Source organism: Coloeus monedula, assembly GCF_965178545.1.
Source record: "Coloeus monedula genome assembly, chromosome: 2".
Lineage (NCBI taxonomy): Eukaryota > Metazoa > Chordata > Aves > Passeriformes > Corvidae > Coloeus > Coloeus monedula.
In genome coordinates, this window is record NC_138782.1 from 105,897,061 (window position 1) to 105,923,415 (window position 26,355).

The 26,355-nt window shown below is 38.3% G+C and overlaps 1 protein-coding gene across 5 annotated transcripts in view; it reads right to left on the reverse strand.

The window, feature by feature from the left end:
- Nucleotides 1-163: 163 nt before the first annotated feature.
- ROCK2 (Rho associated coiled-coil containing protein kinase 2) overlaps nucleotides 164-26,355 on the reverse strand; it is a 105,999-nt gene continuing 79,807 nt past the window's right edge. The window contains exons 19-34 of one of the 5 annotated variants that reach the window (XR_014227364.1): nucleotides 25,986-26,170; nucleotides 24,756-24,825; nucleotides 23,315-23,418; nucleotides 23,006-23,192; nucleotides 22,589-22,682; nucleotides 22,374-22,468; nucleotides 21,174-21,353; nucleotides 20,778-20,946; nucleotides 20,256-20,429; nucleotides 17,748-17,818; nucleotides 16,687-16,775; nucleotides 15,855-15,933; nucleotides 15,390-15,651; nucleotides 14,548-14,761; nucleotides 590-766; nucleotides 164-227 (exon numbers count right to left, since the gene is read on the reverse strand). Coding sequence is in view for 4 of the 5 variants with exons in the window: in XM_082303115.1 (XP_082159241.1) it covers nucleotides 11,083-11,179; nucleotides 14,548-14,761; nucleotides 15,390-15,651; nucleotides 15,855-15,933; nucleotides 16,687-16,775; nucleotides 17,748-17,818; nucleotides 20,256-20,429; nucleotides 20,778-20,946; nucleotides 21,174-21,353; nucleotides 22,374-22,468; nucleotides 22,589-22,682; nucleotides 23,006-23,192; nucleotides 23,315-23,418; nucleotides 24,756-24,825; nucleotides 25,986-26,170 (2,070 nt within the window). In the remaining variant the exon portion in view is untranslated. Of the gene's footprint in view, nucleotides 228-402; nucleotides 767-789; nucleotides 9,849-11,069; nucleotides 11,180-14,547; nucleotides 14,762-15,389; nucleotides 15,652-15,854; nucleotides 15,934-16,686; nucleotides 16,776-17,747; nucleotides 17,819-20,255; nucleotides 20,430-20,777; nucleotides 20,947-21,173; nucleotides 21,354-22,373; nucleotides 22,469-22,588; nucleotides 22,683-23,005; nucleotides 23,193-23,314; nucleotides 23,419-24,755; nucleotides 24,826-25,985; nucleotides 26,171-26,355 lie in introns of those variants that run through there. The other 4 variants (XM_082303115.1, XM_082303116.1, XM_082303118.1 and 1 more) reach the window with 4 other exon arrangements.

Here is a 26,355-nt window from a genome sequence, read left to right on the forward strand (position 1 = left end):
TTCTGGTTTGAGAATCAGCACCTCAGATTGGTTTTTTATCATAAAATACTGAAAATGCATTTAAGAACAGTTCTTAATAGGTTACTTAACATATTTTGAATAAATCACCTTAGAAACCTAGGGGGGAAAAAAAGACTGAGGAAAACAAACAAAGCTGGGTAATTCATGAGCTTAAGGTAAAGTAATTTTGTGGACTTGGAAAGCTGGACCATGAGTTCTCATTCAATCTGCAAGAGATATGGAACAAATCAGAAAGCAGCAGTAAATAGTTTTACACACTTTTTCCCCGATCAGAGAGTAACTTCTTTCACTTTCATAAACAGATGCACACTCAAGTTCCAGGCAAGCCCCACGAAAGCGCAGACCCTGTGCTTTCCAGTAGGTAAAGAATAATCTCAGTGGCTGGATTAAAGGCAACAGCTTTAGACAAATACATAGGCAGGATAAATCTTGTTAACCTTGTCATTCACCAGTAGGGGGGCAGACACAAGGAGGGTGTTTGCTGCATAATGCTGCAGCTGGGCAAAAGCAGGCAGAGAAGGCATCTTGGATTTATGGCAGTGGGTGTAAGCCAGTAAGCAACTCTTACCCACAGGGCTGGAAGTAATACAACTCCATTCACAGATGCTGTACAAGTGTGGAATTACACACTCGGTGTCTAATGCCACCAGTTCACAACACGCTCACGAGGTAACACAGCTTGTCCTGCCCTGGCTGACAAAGTGTGGGTCCTGTCAGGGCTTTCAGAAACTTTGAGTTTCCTTGCCTGTGAAAAGACAAGATCTGAATTCCAGTAGAGTCCACTGAATAACCCCAAATACCTCCAGCAGTGGAGATGATGAACTGTGACTGGATTTGGCAAGAGGTAAGCTACAAGCTCACTTCAGCTTGAGAGAAAAACATTTACCATGAGATTTACTATCGAAAGAATGAGGATATGAGTCCAGAGACAGCAGGCTGCAGGTCTGACAGTGAGGATGTGGACAGTAGAAGATACGTATAGTTTATTTTTTCTAGACTGTCCTCAGTGAACAGAACACTAAACACAAATGCAAAACCATCCTCTCCCCACTCTATGGGCCTCCCTAACACTGGGCATTCTGTGTGAAGTGGACACAGATGTCTTTCCTTGTGCTGCTCCAATCCAGCAAGGGATGCTATTGCTTGGCCTGCTCAGGAGCTTCTGTCGCTGCCTTACACTGTACACGTGGCTGCTCCCGATCCTGGCTCTGCTCATCTGATCTACTGAAATAGGAGACAAAGGAGTGGTGGGGAGGCAGCGACACCCCCCAACTGCTGCAGATCCAGAGATGGATTTTAGTGTAGTTTGACTCTGGACAAAGTAATTCACAACTATCTGGTCCCAATCTTATACAACGCCTTCATTCAGTTCTTTAAATGAGGTAAAATTATTCTTCCTCCACCAAACAATCATTATCCATTTAGTGACATATGTAATAGGGGGAAAATAAAAAAAGGGAATAACAGCTGAGTCCACATGAGGAACTATTAGAAATGAAAAGCTCCACAGATGTGGAGATAACTGAAATGAGGTAGTTTCCTAGCCCTGTATTTTCCCTGATGATAAATAGTAATTACTTCCCTTCAAATTTTCTTCAGCCTGGTTTGTTCCACTCTCTTCCAAATTCTTCCATATTTGACATTCATATTTATGTATGAAGCAGAACATGAAATGTTGCCTTCATCACTAATAATGGTCTAAGGACATCTCAGTTTGGAAGGTGAGAAAGCTGAAAAAAAAGATCTTAAAATAGGATGTTATACAGTTCTTGGTTTGTACTGAATTTAATTTGCTTGATTTTGAGCCAGAGTTCTCCAGGACACTTCAGAATTCTCAACAATGATAGCTGTTGAGGTCAAACAGGTGCCTGGGAGCCACAGTGAACATCACCGTAAGAATCTGACAGATTATCACTTGTGATGGAGCCAATTGCAAGACCTTGCCAGCCTCACAGACCTGAGGTGATATGACCTGAGGTGTTTCCTGCCTAATGGCAAGAAGGACATACAGACATTTTCAAGTTAAAGGTGTCAGCTATTCCATTCTACATTGGAAGTGGTTTGGGGCAACCACCTCTGTATTGCAAAAAAATCCAATCTTTGGGCTGGGGTAAAATAAGAGACTTTTTACATAATAGTTTTGATGAAATTTAACTGGGGATACCTGAAGGACAGTTTAAATAATTGCCACAATTTTGTTCATACCCTGTTTTGTTTCATAATTTAATCTTCGAACTGTCTTAAATTGTCAGAAGGCTAAACAGCTAATTCTGCACATTATCAGATGTGGTACCACATCTGTCAAGTATCCTGGTAAATGATGCAACCTGCACCAGCCTAAAACGTGACAAGGTAAGTTAGCTAATGATGATTCCGATTCAAACTGAGTAGTAACATTGGCTCCATGCTGAAAATCAGTTCTACTTACCACCTTATTATAACTGCAAGTCATCTCTGCATATGCCTGCTCTGGGATGTACAAGATTTCTGCTTTGCAATGTGGCAGCTTTGGCCAACAGTACCAAGACTCATACTATATGAAAATCATGAATGGAAGAACACACACCCTGTGCCTCAGTGTTGTCTCTGACATGTAGATCATGACTCTAACAAAGCACAAATTAAGCTTCTGTAAAGCATATTTTAAACACTTAATTACTGTGAAGACATTCTTTCACCTTCAAACAGCTGATTGTATAGAGATTCCTGTATACAGACTGGTCTGACTTTCAAGAGTGTCACTTATCTTGTGAGATTTTAGGGTTTTTTCCATGAAATGCACTGTCAGCACAACTTACAGTCCTCATGGACCCTCTGAGCTCGAGGGTATTTTTCTCTCTTAGCTTTGTTGGTTTTTTTAAGTTTCCACAAATGCCCACCTTCCAGTAATATAACTCCCATTGCTGTAGCTCAGAAGCATACAGAGCATGCAGGGGAGCCTCCCTCCCACGGCTCCAGAGTGGACTGAAGGCTACACAGATCCTACCGAATAATCGCAGTGGCCCCCAGGAAGCAGGGGTTGTAATATACTGGAAAATATCATGCAGACATGTGAGACCATGGGATCCACCAAGCAGATGCAAGTCCTGAAGCTGCAGCCAGACCTGCACCCAGCTGCAAGACCTGCTCCAAGAGCCTACTGGAAAATGGAACTTCTGAGGTCAAAGACAATGCAGGGCGAGCAGATATGAAACAGGGCTCAGATGGTGGGGTGCCCAGCTCCTTCAGTCTTAAAAATAATATGGGATTTAATACCTCAGGTAACTCCAAAAAGGTTTCTACCAGACCACTTGCTAATAAAAAGTAGCACATATCTGAGGCAATTCAGTGCCTCAAGTCTAAGCAGTTGGTGATCCAAAGGAAAAGAGGATTGGCAGTGGTATCACAAGCCTGATGTACTTACCGCTGTATAGCCATGCTTACCAAGTGGTGCAAGAGTGTCCGGGGCAAAAAACCACCCCAAACAGTAATGACAAAGGACAAGAACTGGATGACCTATAAGGCCCACAGGGACAATATAAGACTATGCATAGAAGCAGAGTCACATCTCTGAACACTGAAGGCCTAGACCTCAATATGGGGTGGTAGAACTCAAGCATCCCATCCACCTGTTTTGGCTGTGAAAGCATTTCTACGCAGCTCCTCCAACAACCAGGTAGGGGCTGCAGGGACATGAAATTACTGCACTCTCTGCCCTTTCTTTTCAGGGTGACAATGTGTCTTTCCAGATTTCTTTAAGGTTTCAGGACTACATACACTTGTTACCTGAAATTTCGTTACCTTTCATTTCGTTGACTTTCATTTTGAAAAATCACTTTAATCCTGCAGCTTCTACAAGATTATTGGAGCAAAAGCAGCTTGTGTTGGTTTAACACAGCCTCGTTTTTTGTGGGGACAGGAGAGAAGCTGCTTGAAACTTCTATGTTCGGCACAGAGCCAATCGCTGAAGGCTCTGACGATGGGCAGGTTATTAGCCCAATTAGACTAGTAATGCCTCTGTGATGACATATTTAAGAAAGGAAGAAGCATGGGAAGCTATTTTTTTTCCTTCTCCTGAGGGGTGGTGGGGCCATGTGGTCAGAGCCCTCCCGAGGCCGGGACCACGCAGCCGGGGCCCTCCTGAGGCCAGAGCCACCCATGCAGTGCCCATGAGGACCACGCGGCCGGGGCCGGCCATGTGGTGCCAGCAGGGACCACGTGGCCAGCAGCGAGAGACATGGTGAGCAATTCCCCAATGTGGAGCCCCGACGAGATCAACCTCTCAACTGCAACTTACAGACACCAACTTTCTTCCAAGTCAGACACATGACACATGAGGAACACCAACATGGCGGCACCAAGGTCAGTGAAAAAAAGGAGAGGGAGGAGGTGATCCAAGCACCGGAGCTGAGACTCTCCTGCAAGCTGTGGCGAGGACTCTAATACAACAAACTGTTTGCCTGTAATTCATGAGGTGCATGGGGGGATGCAGATATCCATGCACAGCCCATGAAGAAGACTACTCGCGCTGGAGTGTGTGGACACTGAACAGCTGAGGAACTTGGACAGAGAGAGATGACCCTTGCTGTTAGAGAGCCTTCGCTTCCCAGCTAGAACAGCTCATCCTTAAAAGACTAAACCCCATGAACTAAAATAGCCCACGCTAGGCAGTTGTGGGAAGACTGCTTGGCCCATGGGAGGGACTCACATTGCAGCAGGTTCAGGCAGGACTGCTGCTTGTGGAAGTTAAAACCACACTAGAAAAGTTTGCAGAGAACTATATCCCATGGGAAGGATCCCACAGCACAGCAGAAGAAACTCCTTTCCTTAAGCATGGTGAGGAAAGATTTTTAAGAAGTGAAATACTGACCAAAACCCCCATGTTTTGTTTCCTTGCGCGGACAGTGGAAAGAGGGAGGGACGGGGAAAGAAAGGTGGTCTGAAAGTTCGCTTTAGTTCTCATTACCCTTTTTACATTTAATTCTGTTACTAATAAATCTTCTTTATACTATTTAAGTTTTGAACCTATTTTTTCATAAAGTGGTGGGTTTTTTTCAATAATCCTTAACTCATGAAGTTTTCAATTTCCCCTCCTCTGCTCAGCTAGCAGAGGAAAATTAGTAGATGGTTTTTTTGTGGGTGCCTGGCACGTAACCAGCATCAAACCATGACACAGCTGCAGTCAAATCCAAGGCTTCGCCCTTGCAATATCAAGTAGTAATGTGGCTTTCTTACCTTTAGAGAACAATGCTTCATGCCTACAAAGTGGCAAAGATTCCAAACCCCAATTTGCATGAATAAGACCTGGTAATTAGCATCCCTGTGCCAATAAATTATTTTCTCTATGTCCTCACTTCTTGGAGCCATGTTTTTACAGTTACAGCTTTTCCATTCATTGCAGTAGTTTCTGAGGGAACTAGGCTGGATGTGTTTTGAGTGTTGTTCTCTGCCACACACATCTCAAGTCATTAGACTTGTCTTATTCTCAGATAAGAATGTCTGAGTATATACATACACCTGTCCACTTTTTTGGCAACTCCAACAAAGAACACAAATTGTAGTTTCTGAACCACTCCACCAACATCTTTTATGAAGATCAAGACTCCTTCCTACCCTCATGAGGGATGCTTCAAAGCAGCAGGCAAACCCTATGATCCTGGGGATTTTTATAGAACCCTAAATGATTCAGAAGATCATCTTAAAAAATAAGAAATAATGTTTTCAATTTAAAGTGCACTATGTGCAGAGATGACCGAGCATAAAAAACTGTAATGCACTGAAAAGGCACCAAGCCTGTCAGAGGTCATGGAGTGTCTGCATGATGCTTTTAGTCATATGGTTTAGTTTTAGGTACTCATGTGCAGAGCAGGGAAGTTGGACTCGATGTTCCTTATAGGTCTCTTCCAACTTGATATATTCTATGATTACATGAAAAAATAAATTTATCATTATTTTAACATGAATGTCAAGGCAAACTCTCCAGGAATGTGGAGGAGATTGAAACACTCCAGTTCACTGAACTGGACCTTGTACTGTTACGTTCTTCTGCCTCAAGAATAGAATAAGGAGGTGATTAAGGGTTTTTAGGAGCAATCCAGGTAAGAAGTTTGCTTTCATGTAAGTTCCCCCTTTACACAGCAGCATCCCAAATACAACCTCACAAGCACAGGACAGGTAAAGGCACTTGAGACCAAAATAGATAATCCTCTCCAAGGATGATTCTCTCAAAACTAGATGGGAAACTAATACATTGTAAGATTACAAACAGAAATGCTCAAATTTCTAATGATCACTTGACATGAGAAACTAAAAAGAAACTAAAGAGAAAAAGCACATAATTTCAGTGCCAGCTTTCCTGGCCTTGGTGCCTTCAGAGAGCCACTGATGGCCTGCAAAATCTAGGAGGTTCAGTATTTTCACGAGGCAGTAGGAGCTTTAGACACTTGCAGTGGAATTTCAGTCATGTTTTAAATTTGGCCCCTGTCACTGCCAAGATCCTTGAGCCTTTTGCATGTTCTCAAGTCCTACATCGTACTGTGATTCTATGTCATGTTTTTGGTTACAGCATCAGCTGTGCTCAGAAGCACACGAACCACCAGAGCCTTCCTCTAGTTAGAAGCAGACTGGTGCTAGATTGCTGACAGTGCTGGGAGGGGTTGCACTTTGGCAGGAACCACAAGAGGTAGGGAATTGCAGCACACAACTGGGACAGAAGTGGAAATCTCATTGCAGAAAGGTCTTTCTGACACCTGACAAGGTAACTCTGATGGGGTCTGCCTGTCCTGTGCTGGTGAGCTCTTGGACTGGGGACTAAGGAGCAACTTCCCTACAAGTGCCTTGAGCTTCTGGCTCCAAGTTTGACCCCTGATTTTTCCAGAAGATTAATCTGCAGCTTGGCTATGCTACTTGTTTATTCTTGTGAGACAAAAGGAGTTGCAATGAGAGAATTTTCTATAGATAAGTAATTCAGGCCATAAAAATGTCCTGTTTGCTTGGGACAACCCTGTAACAAAAAGAAAGTGTTAAAATATCAGTGGCTTTCAAGAAAAATATTCATTCGTTCATGAATATGCTCTCCTCTCAAAAATGTTGAAAGGTCACCACTGGACAATAAGGAAACAACACAATCTCCAGGAACTAGCATTAAAGAGTTGTTTGCATTTCACAGCAGGATAAGGGAGAAGAACAGAAGAGCAGCTCTGCCTTTTGTGTCCTGGGTACAAAGTGAGGTTCGTGCACCTCAGACCACGGGGCCTTGAGGAATGTGTACTAAGTTGGCTCTGCTCTGAGGTAGAGGTCAGAGCACAGGACCCCCAGTGCTCCCCCTTAGCCTGTATTTCTCCATGACACCATCTCAGTAGAGCCTGCTGCATGTACAGCTAATGACCATTTGTACAAGCATAGAATTTATAAACTGTGGCTAGCAAATACTGTAATATAGTACATTTCCTTAAATGTCAGGCTTAGTAGGGCCCCACAGATTCACAGTAAATGAGGGCAAGCCAAGGGAGAGAAAGTGCAAAGGATCCAGCCCCGGCAGCGGAGGCGCTGCCAAACAGCTCCCATGGAGTCTGCACTTCCTCCACACACAAGCTTTGCTCGGCTGCCTTTGGAGCAGCCCTTGCCTTTCCCATATCTGCTGCAGTAGTTATCTCTGTATTTAAATATTTCAATTAATTACCAGCTTCTCAAGTTCAGGAACTATTTTACCTTACTCAAATAGTTTATTTAAAAATATATATATAATATTCTCCAATTCAGAAAAGGATAGAACTTCCCACAATGTAACATTTTTATATATATATATATATATAAAATATTTATGCATTCAGTGAATGGAAACAGTTTTACTGTATACATTTTTAATGTTGTACTCTATGCAAATCTGCATTATCTAAAAATATACCGTACTTCTGTAAATCAAAACAAGCAGGGAAAAACCACTGTTGCTGTGCTCTGGGTTATAATACCTAACAGAGATTATATGGAAGTTTTAGTTTTGAATTTAAGAACTCACAAACAACATTTTACTTTGTGAGTGCATAAACAGGAGACTGAATACATTCTTGCTTTGTTAAGCTGAACTGTAGTAGAGGTTACAAAATGTAAATATATTTATTAATTTTCAGTATTTCAGTGTTTCCAAGTCCACTTTTCATGATAGTGTTAAATAAAACATGGTCCTATCCTTCCAAACATTTCAACACTCTTTTAAAAACAAAAACAAACAAACAAAAATTTAAAGTGAAATGTCCTCCTTCATTGAAGTGTTAGATCATATTTTAAATTACTGCACTCCCACACAATATTTTATATATATATATATTCTAAATATATATATATATTTATATATATATAAAGAGACCAAATAGGAGACTACATTTTTTACTGTCAATATGTTTAACAACGCATACTGTAGTTGTATAAAACATGCATTTTCTGGGATAATTAGGAACACATCATGAATGAGCCCACATAAATTATATTTTTTGTACAACTCCAAGTTAAAAAAAGAGTCAGATTAAGTGCCTCTGAGGCCCTTTCTTCCCAGCTAACAGTTCTCAAAACACACTACTGAAATATTTATCTATGCCTACAGCTATGTGCTAGAGAACCATATTAAAACTTTAAAATACATCTACAGTATGTTTTACTTTTCTTAAAGTTTGTGACAGTCCTCAGATATTGTGTTGTGAAATGTAAAAATAGTCACAGATCCTTTTATTTTCCAGAAATTAAAAAAAAAAAAAAAAAAAAAAAAAACACAACCAAAAAAACACATCTAGGAGAGTATGCAAAAACAAGGCAAAATGAAGTTTCATAGCACTTAATGAGGGTTAATATAAGTCAATAACTAGTATTGAGGTTTGTAAAAAGGGCTGAATGAGCAGTTACATGTACAAGCAAATGGTCTGGTAAATCCCATGCTCTCATTGTTTCTGTAACCAACACTTCTCCACCCTTAAAACCAGTCATATACATTCAAAATAGGCTGACACTGATATACTTACTAGGTGTAAAAATAGTGCACTATTTTTTCTGCCACAAAGCAAAATTGCATCCTAAGAGCTGGTAAACTTTCTTTTTCCTTAAATAGAAAGAATGGGCAAAAAAAACTTGAAAAAAATTTAAATTAAGGCAATTAGACAGGTACAACAGGACTGCCCATGATGATGTAGCTGAAACTAGTATATACTTCAAACCTATACTAGCTGCTGAACACTGACATGCAGCTTCTGATAGACGAGTATGAATGATATAAACTTCAACATTATGGCTTTATACAAGTGCATAGTTGCAACTGCAATAAGTAACGGTATCTGATTAATAAGCATAAAAAAATAAAGTGGAAAGATTTTTAAAACCCTCTTGCAGTATTACAGTACAATATATATACACAGTATAATGGTCACTTCTTACAGATGCAGTCTATATCACTATGGTGGATCTTCCTCCACTTCTACTTGCAGACATGCTGGTGGCATCTTTACAAAAGCTGAAAAGTCAGTTTCTTCCATTTCAATACTCATTCCTCTCGATCCTTTTATGAAATGTAGTGTATGTGTCTTGCCAAGAAAGCCTTTGTGGAACGGAGTTTAAAAGGTTACCTAACATATCCTTTTACTAATTACCAACCATTCCTCAATTGATCAGTCACTTGGGAGAATACAGGAAAACCCTCAGAGATTAGTAATTTATATTGCAGCAAAAATGTAAACCTCTGATATATAGCACAATCTGTCAGGAAAATATATATTTTTAATATATTTTGGGATATGTTTCAGTCTTGCTGTAATGGGAAGAAAATTATCACCTTGACTGTGTCTGCATTCACGGAAAGCAGTTAGCTGAAAAAGAAGCAGGAAGTTTGGTCAGTAAATGCAACAAATGTAAATTTGACAAAAATATACTTCTTCAAAGTCTTCATTTGAGACGGGCTCATCATCGTACTTGGGAGAAACACCTTTCCTCTGCATCCAACAGCATCATTACTTCAGTATAGCACATCCTTACACACTGTAATCCCAAATCACTTAAACCCCCTTGCAGTACATGAGGGTAAAGTACAATATGCACAGTTTAATAGTTGCTTCTAAAGGATTAATGATCTGTAAGCTTTTAATACACAAAGATGCAGTATATTTAATTAACGCAATGCTCATTACTGTGGACACTAAGCTGTTTAACTTCTGCAGGAGCTGGTTCCTCAGTTCCCTAAGGACACACCTGAGGAGCAGCCCCAGTGCCGCTGTTGTACAGCTGAGACACGTCTCACATGCTGTTTAAAACAATTCTCAGGCATTTAACATCTAGAGGGTCTTTTCTGTGTAAACATAAGATTGCATCAATGTGTGAAATGATCAGATACTGAGGTTTATAAAATAAGTAACACTATTTGCAGTACATCCAGAATTAAGCCATGGGACAAATCAGATCACTGCAATGGCCAGATCTTTCTAAAGCAGTCAAGGAAACCCCATCACAAAAGCTGCAAAGCCTGTTTGTTTACATAGTTCTAAATGCGTGGTTAGGTACCAAGAAAGCACAGCACTGCAAAGGAAAGCCAAGTCAAATTCACTTCAGAACACAAGTAGAAAAGCAAACTGCAGAACTCCAGTGATTTCATGTCTGCTAGCCATAGACCAGTCAGTTTATATTAAAAGCTTAAAAATCAAAAGTGTTTGTAAATGCCAAGTCTATTTCAGCTAAACATCCAACTGCTACCATCTCTCTTTTCTCCTTCAAATATTCTCTGCTGAGGTTAGCAGTATTAGCATTAGAGATGAGCAACAACTGACAACAGCAGTTGTGGGGTTTTTTTCAGGCAGGCAGACATGAATTTTGAAAAAAAATCTAAAATTAGAAAAATAAAAACACTGACAAAGGCAAAAACTTTGTTTTAATGAAAATGACTCCTCCAAAAAGTTCAATATCATGAACAGAATCTCATTTTTCTGTTTAAAATATTAAAATGAGATCTCATATTTTCTCTGCTTTGAGAAACAAAATCCAACATAGCATGCTGTATTCAAAGGCAAACAAATCCATTCCTCTCTATGTAGATTTACCCCTTATACTTCTTCAGAAATCAAAAACATCGTCATCATCATCATCACCATCAATATCATCAACATCATCAAATGACCAATCCCAGTCCTTAAATGCCAGATCAAGTAATCTGCAACAGGAGGGTTTGATGTTTTATGAGTGTCACACTTCTATAAAAGACTTCAAAATTCCTTTTACTACCACTAAACCTTTTTAACTGAAAGACTGTTTGAGGTAGGGTGTTTGTTCCTTTGCCTATCACAAGTATGAAGATTCAGTTAGTGTTCATGTAAGCTAAGAATATTGCATTCATTGCAAATTCATCTCAAAAATCATTCAATTCAAAATAGAACACTTACCATATTGATTTTTTTTCCCCTAAAATTTTAGTAGGAAAGACCAACATGTACATTTTATAAAATCATCTGCTTTCTGTTTTGTTGCTGTTCTTGCTGACTGATGTGGTTTTATGCTCTCCTGCTATACCCTTCCAGACAATAATGCAAAGCTAACAATTTTTCCAATAAAATCAAGTAATTTTGAGTGCTGAAAAGAACACTGAATATGATAGCTTCATCTGAATGTAAGAACAAATACAGCAGGATTTTACTACATCCCAAATACAGGGTGATTACACTATACAGCTATTCTGTAGCTCATTATTTAAAGTTAGGCAATGCCAAAAAAGAGGATATATTGTCTTGTTGTTCAGGCCTCCCTGTCTGTGCTCCTTGTATGGTCACTACAGAACAAAGAAGGCAAGAAAGGCAAACCCTGTCAAGCAAATGAGTCATTTTACTTATCTGAGGCATTTATTTTGGGATGGGGTGAATCATTGTCTAGAAGCACTCATCTCTTTCTGTTGTAATTGAAGAATTTTAGACAAATATCTTAAGTACTAACTTTTCAACTGCTTTAGCTACAACAAATGAAACCCAGCCCAGTCATCTCTCCAGTGAGATGAAAGCATCCTAATCAGGGTTATATGCTGAGCATAAGATGCAGGCATTGAAACCTTACCCTAACACATCAACATAAACATGTTACATTGTTTAACACAGTTAATCACATGGTTTAAACAAAATGGGTTTCAGGGAAATTTGGATTTTCAGGCTTCAAACTATTTAAACCTTTAAATGTGATATAGCCCTGAAAAGGCTCAATATTCATTTGTTACATGAACTATGGCTACAACACTTAAACAATTTATTAGGAAGTAAAATACATTAAAGTTGGCTTTTTTTCAATTTGGAATTATCTTTTTGGCACGATCCAACTGAATGGCTAAACAGAAATTATCTGGTCTGTATGAAAAACTGGTCTGCCCTTTCTTAAATCCTCACTAAGAACAACAGCCATGAAAACCTTGAAGAAACAATCATTGTGTGAAATTCCTAGCAGGAACAGCATTTTTAGGACCATGCAGCTTGGAAGGGACCTCAGGAGGTTTCTAGCCCAACCTCCTGCTCAAAGCAGGGTCAGCTGCAATGCCAGCCCAGGATGCTCAAGGTCTTGTCCTGTCAAGTGTTAAGAGCCCCCAGGGATGGAACCTGTCCAGCCTCATTGGCTTCCCTCTCTGCATTGGCTTTTCCTTCTACCCAGCTGGAGTGTCTCCTGGTTCAAGGGAGCCCCTTGTTTCTCACCCTCCCACCATGTAGCACTGACAAGCCTGGCTCTGTCTCTTGGATACCCTCCCCATAGGCTGGGCCAGGCTGCTCTGGGAGCCCCTGGAGATGTCTATCATCTGGGCTGAACAAGCCCAGCTCCCTCAGGCATCTGCTCTGACCATCCTGCTGGACTCTGTTTGGTCCTTCCCCAGTGTCTTGCTGTCTGACTGGAATCCAGGAGTTTAAACATGGAGGCAGTGTCATGCTGCAGACTCTGGAGTAAACAGAGGGGGATAATGTCTTCCCTCAATCATCCAGCTGTGCTCCTCTTGGTGCAGTCCGAGAGCCTGCCTGGCTGCCAGGGCCCACTGCTTGTCCCCAGCTACTCAGTTCCTAGATTGAACTGGCAACTACATCTTCATTCTTAATGAAGTTAATAAGGGAAAATTAATTATTCCATATGGTAAGCCCTTGCAGAAAAGCCTCACAGAAGCAACACTGAGATATAAATTTGCCATAGCAAATACAGTAATTTATGAGTATGTGGTTTCTAATTAAAGGTGTTCAAATCCATACAAATTTCCACTGGTTTGACAGACCTGCGTTAGTAGGGTGATAGGTGACATGACCTCATGGAACTATACTTTTCATCTGTTAGGTACCTTTGCAAGGCTAACTTAAAAACTTAAACTGAAAAATTAAATGCTTTACACACAAAAATATTCATCCTCCTCCTTTTTCCACCCATATAGAATGGCAAATACTGTGCTGCAAAAGCATTTTGTACAAAAGTTTGTGAAGATTGAAAAAAGGGTGTTGGAAGGAGAATTATTTTCAGAACACCTAAGAATAGCTATTGAAAAAGAATCAGAATTTATAATATACCTTTATATGTTAACAGCAAGAAACAGAGTAACACTACTAAGTTAGACTTTAAACACTATGCAGAAGAAAAGTAATCTACTGGTCCCCCAAGTTGTCATTAACGTTTTCTCAATTCATGCTTCAATCCTATCACTGGTATTTTGGTTAGTTTTGCACAAAGAAACTCTTCAATAATTGGTCCCTAAAAATTGGTCCCCTTTTTTCCTTCATGATTATAATAATAATAAAAAAAAATCCATTAATTTAAAATCCGTATTACGAAGTCTGATTCTCTTTTAAATATGTAAATTAAATCACGAAAAATTAGACTGTATGAAGGTTAGGAAGGAAGTGAAACTAAATTATTTTAAGTTCTTTCACTATGCATTTCCACCCACTAAAATACCAGCATGTGTTTAAGATCTTACTCTTCATAGCATAAGTATGTTTTGTGGTAACAGCAGCATCACAGCAAGAGTGTGCTTCCCTGCATTCCCCACTAACTCTGGCCACTCACCCAGTCCAGAGCTCACCCAGCCAGCTGAGATACTGGTGCTATTTTGGTCACAGAAACAAGGACAGCAATCCTAGGCTTACCTCTCCGGGGAAAAATGTTAAGCCTTTGCTAAACTACAATACTGCAATGAACAAAATAAGTCAGACCAACCTTTTCACAGGCTGCCAGTACTGGGAACTGATAGAAGCAGATAGAAGCTAGCACTGCAGGTGATGAAAAAAGCAAAGTGGAAAAAAACCAGAAACTCTGCACTGTGCAGTTGTATCAATGCTACCTGCAGAATGCTATCACTTCCACAGCACAGTATAGGATTCTGCTCCTTAAAAATGATCCAGTAGTAAATTAATCATTTTTGTATGGACCTTTTTTACCAAATCAGAAGAATCTGATAAGACTACCCTTTAGGAATCGTGAGACATTAGCATGAGTCCTTCTACACTGAATAAGGAATTGAAACAAATTGTAGTAAAACATTAAACACAATAAATGAAATAGCAGCTCTTATGTTACCTTGGTTTGTTTGGAGGAAGCTGTCGACTTGGTCGTCTGATAGACTGGTTTGGCTGTACCTTCATGGAAGTTCTGGGAGACGATCGAGCAAAGGGGTCTGGTGCTGGAGGCTTCTTGGGTATTTTTTTCACCAGTCGGCTCACCCATTTTTGCTGTTCTTCCGTAGAATTAGCTAACAGTAGTAGATTCTTTGCCGTAGAAATATCATAGTACACTGTAATAAGAATTAAAAAATAAAAATGAATATTGTTACTATTCTAAACATGGCCCCACATCAAAAATTAGCTGTCAGATACCATACTCTCATAGTCAGCATAGAGAAATCAGCAGAGGAGTCAAAAGCAAAATGAACCAGTAGGTTTCCTGGCTGCTGACAGTGCCTCCTCCTTATATTTAGAGAGTAACAACTTAGTACTGTGGAAGATACACATTCACATGGAAAAAATGGGTAACACAAAGAGGTGTGACCGAGACCAAGAAATTCTATAACGTTGACTCACAAGGAGCAACCTTCACCATATGTAACTCCTTCCATAAGCACTGTTGTTTCCCACAGCAAAGAGCACAACACACAGTGTGAGCACCTTAAAATCACCATGCTCTACTGCATGAGGATGACAACACAACAGGTATGTGCATACCACAGCCACGTGCCATGAACTCACAGCAGAGAGCAACCCTCGTGGAGACACCCTCAGAAAGGGGCTGATGGCCATGTACTAATAAAAGACAAATCAACCTTTATGGTTTAGTTGGTGTCAGACCACTACTAGAATCCTCTGATCTCTTAGAATGCCTTGTGACTCCAGCACTATCTGCATATTCAAATACTTGCTATTTACCTTTGCAAGGTGCTATAATCTCTTCTTTTTTATCCATGTGATCTTTGTGACATTTGATATGGCAGCGGCGACATTCCAGAGCAGGAGGAGGTTTAAACATGTGCCAAAGTGGCTTCATACAAGCTTCACAATTGGTTGGGAAGTGGTAAAGAGTAGGTATAAACTCATGTCCTTTGTGACAAATGTAATTTGACTTCTCTCCCATGGGCTCCACAGGAAATTCCTGTTCCTTTTTGCTCTCTCCTTCATTAGCATATAGGATCTAGAATGAAAGCAAAATAATCTCAAGTACTCCTAAATGGCAAATATAAATTCAGAGTCATTATCTAAGTACAAAGATTGAAGAATTACACTAGAATCTATTTTTCAATTATTTTTTAGTAAATATTTCATTAGACAGTATTTTTGACAATGTCTGAAATACTGTGTCTGTTACACCAGAAACATTGGTTTATTGATGAATACCTGGAATATCCTAGGAATTTCCTTGGAATCCGCTCTATACACATCAGTCTGTGTAACTGGTCGGACATGGAAGAGTTTGCTATAGGAAATTGTTTCAATAAGGACAAAAATTAATGTTACCAAAATGATAAATTTGACAGATTACGTTAGGATACAACATACCACATTAAAACTTAGGAGGCATTAAAAATTTGTCAAATTTGTACAGATTTCTAATCACTTGGTAAAGTCCTATCTTTCAACCCTGCACATTAACTCACAAAAACCCTAAATAAAAAGAAGTCACAAGCATCCAGCAATATTTGCAAAAGCACTGAAAAGTCATCATCATGTGACTTTAATGGATGCTAGCAGCTTTCTAACACAATCCTGTCCCCATGCTCCAACCTCTGAATAGCCAAATTCTGCATTTATTAAGAAAATAAATTAACTATACAACCCACCTCTAAGGCCATGTTGTAAGAGAAAATATACAAACATTGAAAATTATAGCTGCTCTGCTACAGTTTTCTTTACATGCTTTGCTCCCAAGTGTATACGAGGAAGGTCTAGCTGAGCTAGTGGGAGCCGTTCGGTTACATCAGGGCTCAGTGCAGCTCCCTGGATCAGTCTGAGCACCACACTGCTCCTCCTGCACCAGTGCCAACAGCAAACCCAACTCTTCACCACAGGGGGTACCCAAGGGTCCAGCTCTATAGTTCAGATTAAAAAAAGTCATGTCTCATGTGATGATGTGCTCCCAGACTGGACCTCAAAAGGCCTTTGGTCACAGGTCTTTCCAACAGAGTTCACCTACAAATCGGAAGACAGAATCGCACATGGCAACACTTACTCTATATCCAATACCATATGGGGATTAGATTGTTCTTTATCTTGTTCGCTGTCATAGAACAGGATCTTCTTGCTGCTTACAATTACATACTGTTAGGAGACAAAAGGATAAAATATGTTTTAATCCAGCTCATCACAGATGTCAAATATATCACAGCAATTATCCATCACATATGTTGCAGCAATATCTTTCTACAATTTGATTAAACGGTACCTAAATGGACAACAGTAGTACTGTGTACTAAGTCCATGCCAAGGAATTCATTGCATAACAAATGAAGTTCTGATTACCTGATAAATCAAGTTATGTTATCAGATTAACTGATATTTAAATGTATTTAAATATCTATGAAGAAACAAAAATGAAAGTCTGGATGAAAGTAGGATATAAGCTTTTCCTTTCTATTTTACTGATTTAATTTTCACTTGGACTGGTAGAGAGAGTAACTGTCATCCTCTGCCTGTTTCATGTGTGCAAGTCACAACTAATAGGGATCATACTTAAAAAGATCACTATTATACTTACCAGAATAGCTAGCAGTGTTCATTAAGAAGCTAATTACCTAGAAGATGTCCTACTTCCAGAATTTTGCCTAGAATTAACTGTATGACTCAGCAGTAAGGAAACTGGTATGAAAATGTGTACGTTACATTTTGGACAAAGACTCATCAAAGAGGCTACTGAGAAGCAGTAAACGAAGATTGCACAAGGCAGGAGGAGTAGTTTTTAGTCTTACCTCCTAAATAAAGAAATTGTCAAGAGCACCTGTTTCCACACTCTGCCTAATTCCAGCTATGTAATACTGCTGGGAATACTTATGGCATGTATAAACATTTGAAGATCATGAATGAGTGTTCTCACCTCTGGCTAAACAAAGAGGTGTTTTGAACTATTGCAATTGTCTTTAGCTGCTCTTCTAGATGTAGCTATACCAGCTAACATATTTTATCCATTTAGGTAATGAGAACACATATCAAAGAAAAACTGAAGTGCTGGAAACCTACAGTAAGTTTAAAATTGAGACTATCCATGAAACAAGATCATAAATCTGGTTTTCTTACCTTTTTAACCCATCCAAATTTTTTGGTGTTATTTCTAACGGGCATTGATAGCCAGCCTTCCAATCTTGATTCTGAAAAAGAGGTATGTATTAAAGAACAGACAAAACATTATTTTTGAGATTACTGTGCATTTTAAAAGTTATTGAAGATCAATAATAAAGCAAGAGAGCAAACATAAGAGGATGAACTATTTAACAGTACAGGGTCTTGCGAAGTTTATCACGGTAAATGCTCAGGAATACATTAAATAATGTGCCCCTGAATACAGCCAATAACCAGCAATGCAATCAAAAAAAAGTAGTAGGCACGAGGAGGAAGGGGAAGAACAAACTTGCAATTATAGCACACACATTCCCTTTAGTAACTTTTTCAAGTCTTAAAAGCCTTATGTCTGTCGACATTTACCTTTTACAACAGCACCTAAAGATATTAGCACAGACCACACAACATCTGATCCGAGACCAAATAAAGAGGCAAATTACCACCACAAATGATGTATACACCCTATATGCTGGGGAAAAAGTCAGTTTAGTATTCTAATTCATACTTTTTGGTCCGTGAATTTTTCTTTTCCTAATTCTGCCTGTATCAGCTAGGCTTTCTAATCCAAAAATAAGTAATTTTTGGCTAATCCTTATGCCTTGCCCCAGTTCAACGGCCCTTTCATACACTTGCAGTATTTTATATTACAGTGGCACATTTGTCAGATTTGATTTATCAAGAGTATTAAGAGCTCAGCTGTTGCTTGACATACACATTTCAGTAGTCACCAGAAGCTCAACAGGATCATGCTTTCCCAGTGCTTGGTAATACACAGGATCACATACCCTTTGACCCTATATTTATAGCTGCACTTAACACAAGCATTTCTTCTCCCTATGCTTTATTAAGAGGAACTACTCAATTGAAATAATATTTTTCTAGTGAGTTTCCTACCCTAGCAGATAACCTCTACTACTGCTGAGGAACCTCCAAGTCAAAAATACTGAAGTGTTAAGCATTAACAAACACAAAACCATGGAACAAGCAGAAACATATTCCAAAATTACAAAAACTATTTTCCTTCTCATCAGAGGGCATTTGCAGGTTCCTGCCCATGTTTAACATAGTGTAACAAAAAATTACTAGATATTCATAGAATTCTTTTTGCGTCTAGAGAGACTTAAACCAAGATACACAGATACACACTGTCCTCAATGTTTATTGCCCTACCAGCAGTGCTGCCGATGACCTATTTTAATACACATATCAAGTACATGAAGCAGTTCAGTAACGTGTTTTGCCTCATACTTGCCACCTTATATTGTTTCTTTCAACTACACACCTCATAGAAAGAGTAGCAAGCATAATGCTGAGGCAAAAATATGGTCTACCCCATATCCAGGAAGCACATGTAGGGCAAAAAAATATGCATGTTTCTCCTATTTCCTAAAATATTATGTTTTTCCTATTTTTCTCTGTAATCCAATACTATTGCATGAAATTGGACAAAATGAGACCTTTCTGATTATACTTCACTTCTGGTGTCCATTCAATACTAACAGATCAGAAAAAGGGCAGAATATTCCAAATTTCTCACAATATATGCTTATAAACACTAAGAGGGAAATAATAACAGAAGACACCATCCTACCTCAAATCTTTTGTAATTATGTCAGCAAAAGTCCCAGCTTAGCTATGATTTTTACTTTAGAACAAAGCAAATGCATGCACATACCACAACAGCAGCTAACAAGGAAAAAATATATATGTACATAGCTTTTCTTTTATTAGAAGCTTCAAAGCAAAAACCAGAGACTGAGGAAAATAGAAGAAATGCCTTATTCTTTACTCTAGTTTGATGAAGTAATGTCAAAATCCCAAAAGAGGTTCTACCTTCAGTGGCAAGGTATTCACACTTTAAAGGAAACTCAAGTGAAATACAGAAATTTGAATGCAACTAAAAAACCCACCTCTAACATTAACACTAAACAGAAGCCGTGTTAAAAGGGTGTATGTGTAGTCATATAATATGAATATAGAATTAGGAAAACAGAACTCTGTTTTACCAGGGCGTTATCACTCATAATATTAAGGCAAAAAATGTAATACTCAGGAGACTGAACTTCTACCAAAAAATAATGTATGTTTAGATGTGAGAAGTTAGATGTTTCACTTAAACACAAAGATTTGAATTTTTGGTATCCAGTACCTTAGGGTCATACAGAGAGCTGCAGATACTGTGTAGAAGCTACCTTGAAAACAAGCCATAAGGCTCATTTACTCAATGCTTCATTAAAAATAGTGGGTTATAACTGTCAGCAAGCATTTGCAAACATTTAGAGAAACCAGATCAGTTATTTGTTCATGCGAACTTTCTCATGTTTTTGATGGCAATGTCTACTGCCACTGCAGCATGTTAGCTGCCAGATTTGGTTTGTTTCTTTAATTATGTATTAATAATGTTAGTTTTGAAACAGAGAAAAGGACACAATAAGAACAAAACCAGACAGTTCTCAGGGATGTCACCTGTGCTATCAACTTCTGTAGGGCTGTGGGAACAAGACAAAGGTTCTTCCTCTGAGTCAGAATCGGAATCAAGAAGCATGCGAGAACTGGAAGGCTTAGTGGCAATACTGACAGAGGTAGAAGAGTGCTGATAGGTAAAGGACATGGATTCCATGTGGGATTGAGTGATATGGACTAAACACAAAGCATAAAGGAGGAAAAGTAGAAAAGTAGTCAAAATAGAATCTCTAAGAAGAGAGTATTAGTTTTACATTTCATCACATACCCACAGTAATTGCAAAGTAACCACCAAAATAAAGTGAACATACTTAGTTCTAATGGAGCACAATAGAATTTTAAAAAAATTCTTTAAATAAATGTAAGGTGAAGTATTACAACAGACAGATTTAGTTAGCAGGGGGACAAGTGATAGCTATCAAAGGATTGGTAAGACAGTAGAAATAGATGAAAAGTCACAGAATCATCAGATCATCAATACTAGTATAAACCCAGTTAATGCAGAAATATTAATAGTTAACATACCAGGGAATCCATCATCTGCTTCAGCCTCTCCAGGTCCACTGCCTATGCTACTGTTGTCCAGCCCAATGTGCAGTGACTGCAGCTGGGAACGAAGCTGTTCAATGTCACTGTCTTTGCTGTCCAGAGTCATCTGCAGTTCAATCCGTATCTGACTCTCTTCAGCTATTTGCTGCAGGGATAAATGGTAAGATTTCCTATCACAATATTTGGTTACTTGGAGAAAATATAAGTAGAAAATTATGCAGAATTTGTAGCCAATCTCAATATATATTCTGTGTACTTCTTTTGGTTGGGGAAATTCAGGAATAGAGAATGGATAAGCTACCTTAAAGTCTGTATCAAGACTATGATTTTACAGAGAATACTGCAATTTTTTTATTTGAAAAAGGATCTTACTGCCTGCATTTCATTTATTTCCTTCTGATATTTGATCATCATCTGGGTTAACTTTTCTCGTTCAGACTTCAGTTCCATATGCAGCTTCCTATTTTCCTTTTCCTTCCGCCGTACATCAGTGTCAGCTCCACGTTTGACTGGACCCTTCCGATTCATGATTTCAGCCAATTTATTCACAGCCTTCCCATGGGAAAGAAAAAGGTGACAAAAACCACACTAATAAATGCAAAGAATTATACCGTGAAGAAATAGTCTTCTCTCCTGTCTATAAGTAGGCACTTTTAACTATAAACTAAGACCTCTGCAATCCAGTACCACAAGGTTGTTTTAATTCAATGTATTACACAAAATACAAAAGAAGGTAATGATGCCATTTTTACTTGAAGCAAGCATTAGCTGTGTGAGCACTTTCACTCATTTAAATAATCTCTTCCATTTTCACTACCTAGACCTAAAATATATCTTCGTATTAAAATGCCACTTCTTCTAAAAAACAATCTGGATTAAAATCAGAAATGTACCTCTTTCTAGAGCTTATAGAGGAATATAAATCAAGACTGAAACCAGTAACATATCAAATCATTTGACAGAAATGAAGACTTTTGCTGGTGGAATACTATTAAGGCAGTAAATATTACTGTATCCCGCAGCCATAGGGAGGAGGAGAGAAATCCAACAGGTAGGAATTGTGCAGCAAGATTGACTTATTTAATTATTTTACAAACTCTTTTATAGACTGTTTCTTCATAGTCTAATTGGACAAAGGATCAGCCACCCCCTGAGTGGACTGGCTAAAATCCTAAAACATCCATTGTTAAAATATTTTTCTACTGTACCATAAACATAGTTCTACAAGGTCGCAGGTGTTCCTAGTTTATAGAACTTCTGCTAATCTCTTTGTGAGAGAGAAAAGTATCCCACGGGCTTAGAAAGCAGCAGGAAAATTCCTTGCTAACAGCATTTTTGTATCCACAAAATACATCTGGATTAGCAGTCCCTCTATTACAAATCATAAGGATCCAGTTTCACTACACTGAAAGTCTAGTTAGTAGAAGAAAGAAAAAAACCAATATATTTTCTTTCAGAGCAGAAACAAAGCATTACTAGTACATATCAATAGTTTACTATGGAAAGTTTTTAATTAAAAATTATTTGAGTCATGAACACTATCTCTACATTCATTTAAATTTATTTGCTTACCTGGGTTTTTAATGTTCTTTCATTCAACAACTGTTTCTCGAATTGTGCTTTAATATTTCCTACATTTGCTTCTTCTTCTTTTAGCTTTGTAATTTCTGCAGCAAGGTAATTAAAAAAAAAAAAAATCTATGAAAACTCATTACAAAAGAATACAGTACTACTGAAGATAAAACCTGGTTTCAATTTAAATCACATTTGGTTCTGACAATACATACGTTCTTGTGCTTCCTTCAGTTTATTGTTTAGCTCTTCTTTCTCATTAGCAAGGTTAGCCACATCACTAGTTAGTGTCCTATTTGCTTCCTCCAACTAGAAAAAAAAAAAAAAGGACATGTTACATGTTCCCACGTAACAAAACTCATTTGGCATATGAAGCATTACAGGACAGAAGGAAATGCTGCAGAGTGGAACCAAGATAAGGATAAGAGCACTTGCTGTAAGAGGGGTAGAGGCACAGAAGAAAGAATGGTCAGAGAAATGCATGGAAGAAACATGGTAAGAGGTTTTTGAATTTCAATCATAAGAAATAAATATTTTTAAAATGTTACATATACTTGGATATCTCTAAAGCTGCTAAATAGCAATGGATAGCTCAAGCTCTACAACCTCTACCAAAACATCATGTAACTCACCGAGGCTATGGTGGCATCTTTCTCAGTAAGTTCCTGTTTATGCCTCGCCATCATCTCTTTAATCTCCAGCTCTTTCATAATCTTTTCTTTTTCCAAATCAGAGTACTGTTCTTCAGCAATGGAACGGGCAAGTTGTTCTGAATCTGCTTTTGTCAAAGTAATCTCTAGCTGAGCAGCCAAGGAATCTCTGCAAATTATTGACATATACTTTTAACTTTAAAATGGGTAGGTTAGGAAGGCAGGGGAAAGAAGACTACAAAAAGCAATCCTGATCTTTTATGTATTAGTAGTCCAACTAGCAAAACCTACCTCTCATCCTGTAACTCTTGTATCTTTTGCTGCATTTCTTTACAAATTTTGGTCTTTTCCTCACATTCTTCTTTAAGTTCTCGAACTTGCGTCTTATACAGAGTCTAGAATTTAAAGTTGGAAAGAAAATGACGTGATTTCTATATTCTTGAAGGTCCACAAGAATTATACAAGTTGACACGGTATGTAGTTCCTTAATCACATTTATTAAGAGTGTAAGTGTGCAATGCCTTCTCTAAACTTATCTAAATGTCATCATCATTCACAAATGTGTTTCGTTATTTTACTTTGTTGTTGTTCCTTTTTTAACTCGTATATTTGTGAATAGGTAGATGTATGATAAACATTTTTTATGTTTGTATACTCTAAAGATACTCTAAATGACAAGATAAATCACTATTTTGTACAAAATCAGAAGTATCAGAAGCAGGGAAAAGAATTAATTTATTTTTCTCTACTATTTTAAATCGTTGTCTGATGTAATTAGGCATGTGGAGTTTAGATTCTAATAATACAAATCCATGAAACCAACATGACAGTTAAAGACCAAAAAGAAATAGAGGAATAAGGGAAAAACCAATTAGAAAATAATTTGAAGTTCAAAATTTCATCGAATTAATACAAATCTAGAACTCTGAAGAAAATGGAAGAAACATTATATTGCTCTGTCCACTCAAATGGCTGACTACAGGTCAAGTGACAACTCAAAGTGTACTTACTGCAGGGATTTCAAGACAGATTGTCTCTGGCCCATCTACAGCAGTCAACTGACCTCAATTCTCCCTTTCTCTCCTTTAATGTGCGTAATGTTTTTATCTATAAAACTTTAGCGAGGCCTTTTCCTCACTGACCTAAATCTATAAGAAAATCTTAATTTTCTGTTAATACTGAAACAAGCCTTTTGGCATCTCCTGCAGTGCGACTGGCTGTGCACTGTTAATTAAAATTAACCTCCACATACCAGTGATGATTTTTAAGTACAATACCTATTTATTCTGGTGCACCTTACCACAATGAATCAAAAACTCCCAACAGATCACTACCAAGTTCGGTTGTAATGCAAAATTTCCTTCTGAGCCGTAAGTGCACGTGTTTTGTCACACTATGTGAGAATACAACTCTTCTCTACCATACAGCATGGAAGAGATGCTGAATGCAAAAGGCCTGAAACCAGCAGAAAATTATTCACACTGTGGAAAAATGTGCTGCTTGACTCACTCCCTCTGAACTCCCCACAAAGCTGGGACATTTCTCAACATGAGCTCTTTCATACTGCTCAGTAATCAAGATCAAGGCTGCAGACAACACTGAAGAGAGGCACGAGAAACAAGTAGGTTTGGGTTAGAGATGTGAAACATCTGATGGCTGAGGGGGAAGAAGAAAATCCAACACTGTACTCAGTAAACAGATTGATATAAAAATAAAGCAGCATAAAACATACTGAGAAATATTGTTCGGCTTCGAGCTGGTCTTGAAGCTCTTTCATTTGCCCATCTGCATCTTGACGTTCCCTGGAAAGGAAGAACATGCTTAAGAGATATGAAGATATTCTAAAGCAGTAAACAAAAAAGCATTCATACTCTTGAGATCTCCAATGATTTCCTGTCCTAAGTAACATCAGCTATTAAATCTGAAGCTTCCTCTGGGTACCAGCTCTCTTTTTCACTTGGACAGCTGAGAATACTGCACTAATAATACTGTTAACACACCAACTACAACAGTGTCACGAAGTTTAACCCGTAAGAGACACTGATAAAGTAATCAGCCACCAACAGAATCTTATTTCCATGTAAAATGTCACTGATCTGACTGGTTGTTTTGGGTCTGTCATTTGCTAGAGCACAGTCTGTGAATGACTGTATTCCTTGACACACGTATTTTCTTGAATTCATTTGTTATTAAAACAACAGTCAATTCCATAACAACAGAAATGTAGCAGAAAAGACTTCTGCCAGTGTTCCACATTATGGCCACCTTCTACATGACTAAGTGCATCTTGCTGACAGAAAAGACAAAGCACAGGGAGATAAAACATTAGAAGTCATAAAGGCACTAGGACTGAGATTCATCTGATATGTGTGGAAATCTCATCTTTTCATTCACATGAAAGCTCTTTTAAAAAAAAAAAAAAAATTTATCTCCTTACTTACTATCAGGTGCAAATACTACTTTTAAGACCTTGAAGAACTGCTGACACTTCTATCAGAAGGTCCTACAAATGTGTTTAAAGATCTAGATAGTAGTACTAGATATTTCCAACGGTTATGCTTTGTAGCTCTGCAGTAGTATTAATTTCCAACTCTGATAAGCTCTCCTAGTCTAAAAATTCCAGTAACTTTCCTCTTACTGAGGTTCTACATCATTAAAAAAAAGTACCTAGACCTTCAGTTAATTGTTTCTCTAAAGTCTTCAGACTCATATTTAAGCTGTGTGTTTTAAGATTTTCAGGATAACAAACATCTTTTAATACAAACCTATACACTGCTGAATCGCTAGGGCAAGTCTCAGTTAGAGTCACTGTAAATTGTTTTAAAGAACAATTAAGTTTTTCACTGTAGAACAGCATATTCTTTGCAGCAATTTTTTAAAATTAATTTTGCTCCCAACTTTTGTTCCAAAAATATTTCAAAAATCAGTAACATGAGTAAAGCATATAGAGCAGCTTGCATACTTGCGGAGTTCATTGTTTTGTTTTTCCAGACTTAATTTGATTTCCTGAAGGTGGTTATTCTCCTGTTTTAACTGCTTCTCTGACATTTTCAAGGTGTTGACCTGCTGCGTTTGCATCTTGAGGTCATTTTGAGTGAGACAGCGCTTTTGTGTTTCTTGCTCTATTTTTAATGTCAAGTTTTTTACCTGAAAAAGAAACAGACACCTGTGAATTTTACAGATCTACACAGGAAAGCAAGATTTAAACAGTCTCTAATTGACTTCCTTTACATCTTTTGGTAAATCAAAGCTGCTTCCTGAATAAAGGCAGTAGCCCACATTAAATTACCTAGTTTTTCCATGTCAGTCTCACAGCATTTACCTTACTACAG